Source organism: Propithecus coquereli, unplaced genomic scaffold, assembly GCF_000956105.1.
Source record: "Propithecus coquereli isolate 6110/MARCELLA unplaced genomic scaffold, Pcoq_1.0 Scaffold113, whole genome shotgun sequence".
Classification (NCBI taxonomy): Eukaryota; Metazoa; Chordata; class Mammalia; order Primates; family Indriidae; genus Propithecus; species Propithecus coquereli.
Window position 1 is genome coordinate 2237677 of NW_012135303.1, and position 10337 is coordinate 2248013.

Consider the following 10337-nt stretch of genomic DNA (forward strand, 5'->3'; position numbering starts at 1 on the left):
CCAAAGCCCGTACCCTATTACTATAATATAAACTTCCGATGTAACATACAAAGCTCCCTCTTTCCTTTATTAGTAAAAAACCAACAGCTTTAACTCTTTTGTGGGTAAGTTAACAAATTAAAGATGTTAAAAGAAAGTCTTTGCTCCTTTTTGTTTTCAATTTTTCCTGGTTGAAATTTAATTAGAAGTAGTCCCTAACATACAAAAAGCTCTCCTGCATGCAATCTAAGGATCTTCAACCCCACCCAAAAGTTAGAGCTCCAACTATGTAGGCCTTATAACCATTGAGAAAACATTCTGTAAAACAGATTCAAGAGTGGAGCCTGGTAAGGAGTTATAAAAAGTGCTAATAGCTTAGAGGAAAGAATTCCAAAAACTTACTCCCAGTTTCCTTACAAGTGCCCTGATCCCACTGCAAATTATCCTTATTAGTCTAAATTGTTTTTCATTTTATTTACTTTTACTCACACTATCTGAAATTTCAGGGAAATTTTCATTGGAGTTAATAAGCATTTTCTTTTAAAAAGAAAAAACTCTGGAGAGAGTATCTGCCATTAACAAATTTGTATAAATTTATTAATATATAAGGATAGCTTTCTTCCTTTAAGATGAGTTATTGACAAAAACAGCTACCCTGAGGGAGTAAAAAGTTTATTTTGGAGGTGAGAAAGCAAGACATCTGAGGCTCAACTTAAAAGGATTCAGCAGGCCTGAGCTAGATGAAGCAGTGAAGACTGAAGGAAGTACGACTGTTCTAGGGAAGCATACGATTAATATTAATAGTGTAAGGGTTGGGGATGATATAGACAGAGGAAGATTGCCAACCACAAACCACCTACTTCAGAATTTTGCCCAGACTGGGATTTTGCCAATGGAAGAACGATAACTTCATTTTCTACTATTTCCTGAAAACAAAAGTGGGTTTTTTTTTTTTTTTTTTGAGACAGAGTCTCGCTTTGTTGCCCTGGCTAGAGTGAGTGCCCTGGCGTCAGCCTAGCTCACAGCAACCTCAAACTCCTGGGCTCAAGCGATCCTTCTGCCTCAGCCTCCCAAGTAGCTGGGACTACAGGCATGCGCCACCATGCCCAGCTAATTTTTTCTATATATTTTTAGTTGTCCGATTAACTTCTTTCTATTTTTAGTAGAGACGGGGTCTCGCTCTTGCTCAGGCTGGTTTTGAACTCCTGAGCTCAAACAATCCACCCGCCTCGGCCTCCCAGAGTGCTAGGATTACAGGCGTGAGCCACCGCGCCCGGCCTCAAAAGTGGGTTTTAATGACTACTGACCTAACCCATTGTTGAAATGGAGATTAAAAGTACACTTCAAAGTTGCAGACACCCTTTAAAAAATAACTTGAATGCAGTAAAAAGTGTTACTCCTTCCTCCCTCTTTTCTTCCATCAATTCTTCAATCCTGACAACTGCAGGGTAACTTAAAATACCCAACTTTCTCACCTATCCTCAATGTCAGTACAAGCTATAAATTATTATCCCTAAGTTCCAACTCTGTCAAAGTAAAATTCTTAAGAATAAAGATATTAATATTAAATAACTAAATGTTCTTTTCCTCCTGGTAACCATAAATAGAACAAAATACCCATATACAAAGTGTAATTTGACTTTTTTATTAATATGTTAACTAATAGACAATAGTCAACTTTTTAAATAAAACTATTACTTTCAATTAGTTAAAAATAAAATTATTACCTTCAGGCAGTGGCTCAAGTTTAAATTCCAGGCCTCAAGCATTCTACTACCCCCAGAAATGCCCTTTCTTGTCCACTGCAGTTCTTCCTTTCTGGGGCACCAAATCATGATAGTTGTAGCTTCATTTGTGTGAAAGCTATAACTGTGTCTTCACAGCAGCATTTTCTCTGTAATGAGAAGGTATTCAATGTATATTTTATTTTCCTACACATAAAGAAAACTATTAGATTTCATTATTTAGGTTTTATTTAAAAATAACCATTACCAGCCTGGTATGGTAGAACCATCAATTGACTAAGTTGAAGAGAACTAAAAACCAGGACTGACTTTACAGACAACTGGCAGGTGTTCTGGTGTAGGTGACTTAACCTCTCTGTGCCTATTTCCTTATGTAAAACTAGGGATCTGAACTAAGGTTTAAACTCTCTCATTCTATGATTACCACTAAAACAAATACCTCTGCAGCAAATTACATGTTTTCCTCAATGAAAATATTTGCCAATAGGGCATCTTTTGGAGCCACAAGAAGCTTGAAAATAAAGGTCCCCTTCCTCATTTTCCCCTTCCAAATTCTAGAATTGACAAGCTGATTTCTTAAGCAAGACATATTAGGACGGGATAAAGAGAGCAGAAATGAAGTATTAAATATGGAATCTAAACAGTTAATATAAATGATTGGACCTCAGAAAACACACTGAGTCATTAGATTTCGCTGGCAAATTGCATTCTAGAATGTTTCATATCACATTTAAAAAGTAGATTTATCACATATCAAAAGTAAAAATTAGAACCTATAAAATTAGTTCAGTTTTTATTTACAGGCAGAAAGGACTTTTTATTATTTATATGTAGTGAATGCATAGCAGAGACTAATCAGGCTGTCATCATTTGTATCTCTATAAAAGGACCATACTTGGCTATTGCTATTTTGGTTTTGTTCAATAGCAATTCTGTTTGTTCAAGCCTTTAGAGGTAATTTCTCAGGTGTAATTTCTAAAAAACTGTCAACATCTGATTTTTACTCATAGACTTCTGGATATTAAAATATGTATGTTAAAACCAGTAATCTAAGGATAAATCCCCAAACAGGATAATTGAAGAATGAAGCCACTTGAAGTTTAGTCTTAGAGTTTCTTTTAATTCTAGGTACCTTGGTTAATGTTCCAAAATTTAAAGCATCTTGAAATCTATTCAGCATCAGTGTCAGATCTTAACTACATATTAACTACATTAAAAAATACTGCTCAAAAGTACTTTAGAAAATAAAATTTCCCTCATCTTTCAGAAGTAGGTAAATGACATAATGTCCCTTTTATATGTGCAAAATTACTATGAATTAGTGGTGTCAAAAATTAAATCAAGACTCCTAATTTGCAAATATTTTAATAGGATAATTTACTTTTTTAAAGACGGATTTTGAAAGTTATGTGCTAAATTAACATCAAAAATTTAAATGCATGCAAATATATGTAAACAATAACATATTAACTTTTTATTTTTCAGGGAAAAAAAAATCTAAGGCTGGTATTCAGTCTCTACTCTCTCTTAAGGTTTGTCCTCTCTATACGCTTCCCTGTAATCTTGGTTTCTACCCATTTCTTGCCCTGCACACAAACTTTTTTACCTCTTTGCTCTTTAATTGAGAGCTTTACAAATTATTTCATTTAATCCTTGCAATGACTCTGAAGTAGATGTTTTTATCTCTACAGATAAGAAAACTGAAACTGTCAAGTAACTTGCTTAGGATCACAGAGAACATTAGGTTCAGATTCAAAACTAAGTAGGAAAAAAACACAAAAAACAATTAGGACTCCAAAGCCCATGCATAGTCTTTATACCATATTACACTATGCCATTATATCCAGGAAAAAAGAAACTATAATAAAGAGAAATATATTTTCCAAACTGTGGTTCTCCAGATAACAACGTGTCTCCCTCAGGATCACAGTAAATGAATCTTGTAGAAAGTCTGAGAACCAAACGCTTGCAGTTAACGTTCTAACTAAACTTAAGAAAAACACTCAAAGTAAAAGCATTAGCTATCCTAGGTACTGCTTGGAGGCAACACCAAGCATGATACACAAATTGCTGTTGAAAAAATACCAAACACGTAATACTGGGTATTCGGTTACTTTGGAATACTTATTAATTTTTCCTTAACTAAAGATCAAATGAAAAATATATTTTGGTGGATTCAAGATTTCTGCTTTGTAAATTGAGTCTTAATATGCATATATTCGGGTTCTGTATTTTCCTGATATTTTTCAATCCAAATTAGGATCAAACGGTATTGACTCTATTAGGTATTATATCTTATTTTGATAAATTTCAAGTAATGATTAACTATACATTTTTAAAGGATATTTTAACCAATGATATATTATCAAAAACATGGATTCAATAGCAAGACTTCAATTAAGAGAGTATTTCAAGCTTCAGGTACCCCAATTTATTTAATGTGTAAATCCTCACCATTACAATGAATCACATGGTCAAATGATCAATGCTTCTATTAGCAAGTTCTGTTCTAACAAGAGATTTCCTGGGGCTTCAGCACAGAGACTTTTTTTTCTTCCACCCACGTGGCTATTCTCCCTTATTTGTTCACGCCGTCAAAGCTTCTAGTTAAGCTTGAATTGATAACTATTATGATGGTAATAATAATTGACATATACTGAGTACTTCCTATGTGGCATTTTATTCTCACAGTTAACCAAAGAGGTTAACTGGCACTTAATTAACCTCTGGCACTGAAAGGTTAATTAAGTAGCAGAGGCACGATCTGAAGCCAGGAAATTCTGGTTCCAGGGCCCCGCATTCTATAAGATGAGTACATTGAAAATAGTGCTACTTTTATTGTCATTGCTCTCTAATAAAAGATTATTTTTTGCTTCCAATTGTTTAAATCTCTTCTCAATTTCTACAGTTGATTTAAATATTAGGCGTCCACTTAATTGCAGTACATCCTTACGCAACGTAAAAAAGGAAAGCTTTAGTTGTCTTCACCTGCACACATACCGCTCTGCCCATAAATTTTGCAATCCAGTTCTGCCTGATTCTAAACTGCAGTTTCTTGAAGTCCCTTTCTTGGAGCTTTTTCTGGTGAAGGCCTTAAAAAATGACTTTGGAATCTGGATAGTTATCTCTCCATCCATCCTCCCTCCGAAAAACAACTATATTGAATTAGAGTAATACTTAGGACCACTGAGAACAAGACATAAGCCATTGGGTAACTTCAAGACAAAAAAAAAAAGCGGGGGACAAAGTGTGGAAGGGTGCTTTCCCCCTTTTAAACATAAGGTATAAAAGGGCTCAGAATAGGGGGAAAAAGACCCTAAAAAGCGCGGTGCTGGGCAACATGAGGGACCACAAATGGGCGCTCCGCCCAAGGGGTCCGAGCACGTCTCCGCGGCAGTGGCGTGTCCTCTGGCTCAGCAACCCTCCTTCAAACACCTAACCTCCTCCTCCTCCAGCCTGCCTCCCCGGGGCCCGCGAGCCCCCTCCCGGGCCGGAGGTAGTAGGCCTTGCCATGTAGGACCCAAAAAGGCCCCAAGGCGGGACGCGGAGGCCGCCACCAGTGCCGGGCTGCTCCTGGGGGCGGGGGCCGGCAGTTGCTTGAGTCCGGGTGGGTCAGGAGGTGACTGGAGGAGGAGAAAGGAGGAAGAAAGGGGGATTGGGAGGTAGCGTCCGGTCCGTGGGCGCAGACAGCTCTGCCAAACCTCCGACTCCCCCAGTCCTGCCGCCGCCGAGAGCCCCACAAGGCGAGGAGGGAAGTCCGCCGGAGCAGAGGGGAGAAAATTCAAAACGAGTCTACTCAACCTCGTCTTGGCTCCGAGGCCCCGCCATGGAGACCAGCACAATGCGCAGGCGCACCCCTCTGGGAGAGCGCAGGGCAGTCCCACGAGATTAGGACCACAGTCGGCCACCGTCGCCCGTTTCCCTTCTGATTCGATCTTTTTTTTCGTGTTTCCGCCCCTCGCTTGGATCTAAAATCTGAAACTAGAGTCAGAGAACCCAGGAAAAATCTCGGCCGAATGAGGTTCTGGTTGGAGATATGAATGAGCAAAGAAATCTGGCAAAGATTTAGTAAATCAAACCTGAAGGCAGAGGAAACTTAATAGGTATCTGGCTGGAGTCAGATCTAACGCAAATAAAATAGCCTGAGGGCAGCGTGGCAAAAAGACTACAATTCCCAGTGGTCACCGCGACTGAGAAGCGATGCTTTCTGGGGGTTGCAGTATCTAGGAGCTGTGTTAGATGTATCCGGACTCAGAACAGCCTCTTTACAAATTTTTTTTCTGTTTTTAAAAGCTAATTTGAGTTTAATCTTTCCGTATCCTCCTAATCGATCACAGGCCTAAATGGGAAGAAATCTAAAAAAGATTAAAGGGGCATACTGCCTTTAAGACTATACTTTCCTAATCGATGATTCCTAAATCTAGAAATAGGTAATTGATGTGTGTGGGCTGGGCATCTGTGGAAGGGCCGCCTCGTGGTGCCTTCTGCTGAGAAGACCCAAGGAAAGAAAGTGGAGGCCAGGTTTCGACTGTAGCTTTTGGCTTACCTGTGCAGTCCAATTTTGAGCTGCCTCTTTGTAGTCCTAAGAGACAAGAGCTCCCACTAACCCATACGTTTCTGTGGACCAGTCCTGTGTCTACTCCTTGCCATGGCTCAGCTCCAAACACGCTTCTACACTGATAACAAGAAGTAAGTAAGCGTCCCATCCTTCTACCCCTTTTCCCTAGGGTCTTTTCCAACGACTCCTTTTATATGGCTTTGTGGACCCCTGGTTGTCTTTGCCGTCAGCTCACTCTCTCCATTATCCGCTCCCCCCCTTTTTTTTTCTGTATTGCTCGCTTGAGTTGGTTGTCCGCTCGAGTTGAAAGCCTGCCTTGCGAGGATTTCTCAGAAATCTCCCGGCAGTTCTGTGAAATCTCCTTTCTGCCCAGCTTTGTGGGCCCTTTATAATTTGAATTGTAATGTGGAGGGGACTGAAGGGCTTGAAGTTTGCTTTCTGAATGAAGCACATTATATGCATGATTTAACAACGAACATTGGGCCTTGGCATTCAGGCTCTCAGTGGTGTTTCAGTTTGTGACAACACTTCATTTTCTTTTTAAGTAGGTGATAAAAGATGCTTTTCTAAACCATGTTACAAAGTGGAGCTCTGAATAGGGGGTTGGTAGAATTGGTTTTTGCTAAGAGTATGAAGTCAATGCAGTTACAGATTTGAATATTTTTGTGTATACATGTATATTATGTTATATAAATATAAATGCATTATATTATCACGTATTTGTACATAAACAAGCCATTTATATGCAAACATAAACATACTTAACAATTATTAGTGTGTACGTATACATATATATATAAAAATTTTTACCAATGGTCCTAAGGTCTGTAGCACTCATTTTAAACCTAATTATATGCTGCCTGGTGGTATATATTGCACTATTAATTTTCTTTGTGTTTGATCGCTTCAACTATATTGTAAGTCTCTTAATGGCCGGGACTGTGTATTAAGCTTCTTGGATTGACTGAGTCAACAGTGTCAGGTTTTTCTGATGCTAATGATAATAAATATTTGTTGTATTAACAAGCTAATGTCAGCCACAAAGAAGAAAACTTCCATCTGAATTAAGATTATACCTTTGATTTTGTCTGTAGCTTTATGAGCAGACCTGGTAAGTCATATTCACTGCTCTTATATTGTTGCTTATAGAATACAGAAATCATACAGTTATAGTTTTTTTGTTTTTTGTTTTCCCTAGAGACGGTTCTCTGCTCTGTTGCCCAGTCTGGAGTGCAGTGGGCTGATCATAAATCAGTGTAGCCTCAAATTCATGGGCTCAAGGGATCCTTCCACCTCAGCCTACCCAGTGGTAGCTGGGACTACCAGCTGGCACCACCGTGCCCACTAACTTTTTCTTTCTTTCATTTTTTTTTTTTTGGTAGAGATAGGGTCTCACTGTGTTGCCCAGGCTGATCTTGAACTCCTGGGCTGAAGTGATTCTCCTGCCTTGGCTCCAAAAGTGCTGGGATTACAGACATGAGCCACCACACTAAGCCCATAAATCATATTATCAATGCAAATGAGTATATATACTTATATACTTAGCCTTAATATTTTTCAAGGAACGTGGTGATGCAGTAGCATAACCACTATATTTTTTAGTTGAAATTTTTATTGAGATAACTGTTGAGTCACATGAAATTTTAAGAGATAATAGACCATTGTATTTTAACCCCTGAAATGAACAGATAGATGTATGTGTGTATGTATTTAGGTCCTCCAAAAGGTAACAAAACCTAGAAATTAAAGTTCTTGCTGCTTCTTTCACTTAATGTGTTTGGTCAGTAAAATGAGGGTTGGAAAGTAGTATTATACACATGTCTATGTATGTAATTGACATATATGTGTATATTCATGTGTGTAAGAGAGAATTTTGTTAGTTCTCCTATCCCCATGTTTTACTGACCAAAATATTAAGTTAAAGGAAGAAGCAAAAATTTTAGTTTCTAGGTTTTGTGACCTTTAGGAGAACCTAAATAACTACTTACTTTTTTGGGGGGGACATGGTAAATATAGATGTAGTCTTACTACTAAAAGTGTAGTTTGAGGACCAGCAGGATCATATTTGCAGAGTTGTGCAACCATCACCACAGTCATTACTAGAACATTTCTCATTGCCCTTTAGCTATCACCACTCAATCCCTTTAATACTTCCAGCCCTAGGTAACCACTGATCTATTTTCTGTCTCTGTAGATTTGTCTCTGCTGGACATTTTGTATAAAAGGAATGTGGTCTTGTGTGACTGGCTTTCTGCACTTATATTATGATATTTTTATGGTTCATTCATGCTGCAACATGTATTAGTACTTCATTTTCTTTTATGATCAAATAATATTCCATTGTATGGATATAGCACATTTTTCTGTTTGTCAGTTGATGGACATTTGGATTTTTTCTACCTTTTAGCTATTATAAATAGTGATTATATGGACCTGTGTGAGTTTTTGTGTGAACATACGTTTTCATTTCTCTTGTATATATACTTAGAAGTGGAATTCTTGGGTCAGATGGTAATAGGCTGTTTTCCAAAGCAACTGCACCATTTTACATGACCACCAGCAATGCATGAGGGTTCCAGTTTCTCCTTACCTTCACCAACACTTGCTATTATCTTTTTTATTATAGCCACCCTAGTGGGTATGAAGTGATATTTCATTGTGTTTTGATTTGTGTTTCCCTGTTGACTAATGATGAACATCTTTTCATGTACCTGTTGACAATCTTTGTCTTCTCTGGTGAGCTGTCTATTCAGATCTTTTGCCCATTTTAAAAATTTTCTTGCCTTTTATTATTGAGTCATAGTGTTCTTAATATATTCTAGATACAAGTTCCTTATTAGATATATGATTTGCAAATATTTTCTTACATTTTTTCTTATAAGGGTCTCCTAATCTGCCTTGATGTCGTGTTCCTCTAACGTCTCAATTACATAGCAAAAAAGATCTAACTAAACAAAATTCTGATGATGTTATTTCTTTTTTTTCTTTTCTGTTTTTTGAGTGATGGAGAGACACAAGAGTCTTGCTCTGTCGCCCGGGCTAGAATGCCATAGCGTCAGCCTAGTTCACAGGAACCTCAAACTCCTGGACTCACGTGATCCTTTCTGCCTTAGCCTCCTGAGTAGCTGGGACTACATGCGCACTTCACCACTCCTGGCTGATTTTTTCTATTTTTAGTAGAGACAGTGTCTCGGGTCTCACTTTTGCTGAGACTGGTCTGGAATTCCTGATATCAAGCGATCCTCCCACCTCAGCCTCCCAGAGTGCTAGGATTACAGGCGTGAGCCACCGTGCCCACCCAGCCTGATGTTATTTCTAACTTGGACTGCTACAGTAGTTCTTCATTGCCCACAAAAGGAAGTAAAAACTATTTCATATTATATAAAGCACCCATGTACATCTCTTTAGCCTTATCATTGGTTACTGTCTAGAGCAAAATCATACTTTCTGGAAAGGCTGGGTGGGTAGCTTAACAACACCTAGCTATTTTGATACTCTCCTTGCATTTCCACGCCTCTTCTTCTTGCCTTGCCCTCCTTTACCTGGCAAAAACTAACTTTTGTAGATATAGCTTAAGAATTATTTTTTTAGTGTATCCTTTCAGACCCTGCTTGTCTGCCCTCCTTTTGTCTGGTCGAAATGACCTATTACTCTTTTGTTTTCTATACGTATTACTTATGACTTTTTCTTACATAGCTTCGTTGTGTTTGATTACCAGACTTTAACCTCTTTTGAAAACAGAGAACGTGTCTTAATTCATTTTTGTTTACTCCATGTAGCAAAATGTCTGGCACGTAGTAGGTACCCAGTCAATATTTGTTGAATGAATAAGTGCACATTTGTTAAAATATATGTAGACTTGATCTTGACATAATTTCCTTTTTATAGATATGCGGTAGATGATGTTCCCTTCTCAATCCCTGCTGCCTCTGAAATTGCTGATCTTAGTAACATCATCAATAAATTGCTGAAAGACAAAAATGGTGAGTATATGTATTTAGGAGAAGGCATAATGCTACTGCACTAAAACGCATTATGTTTTTATTTTATTTCCT

General features: G+C 38.1%; 1 protein-coding gene across 1 annotated transcript in view; it reads left to right on the forward strand.

Annotated features, from left to right (window-relative positions):
* The first annotated feature begins 6045 nt into the window (after window positions 1-6045).
* Window positions 6046-10337, forward strand: part of WDR12 (WD repeat domain 12) — a 24015-nt gene continuing 19723 nt past the window's right edge. The window contains exons 1-2 of the mRNA XM_012655203.1: window positions 6046-6413; window positions 10171-10265. Coding sequence (XP_012510657.1) covers window positions 6373-6413; window positions 10171-10265 — 136 coding nt within the window. The 5' untranslated portion in view covers window positions 6046-6372. The remainder of the gene's footprint in view (window positions 6414-10170; window positions 10266-10337) is intronic.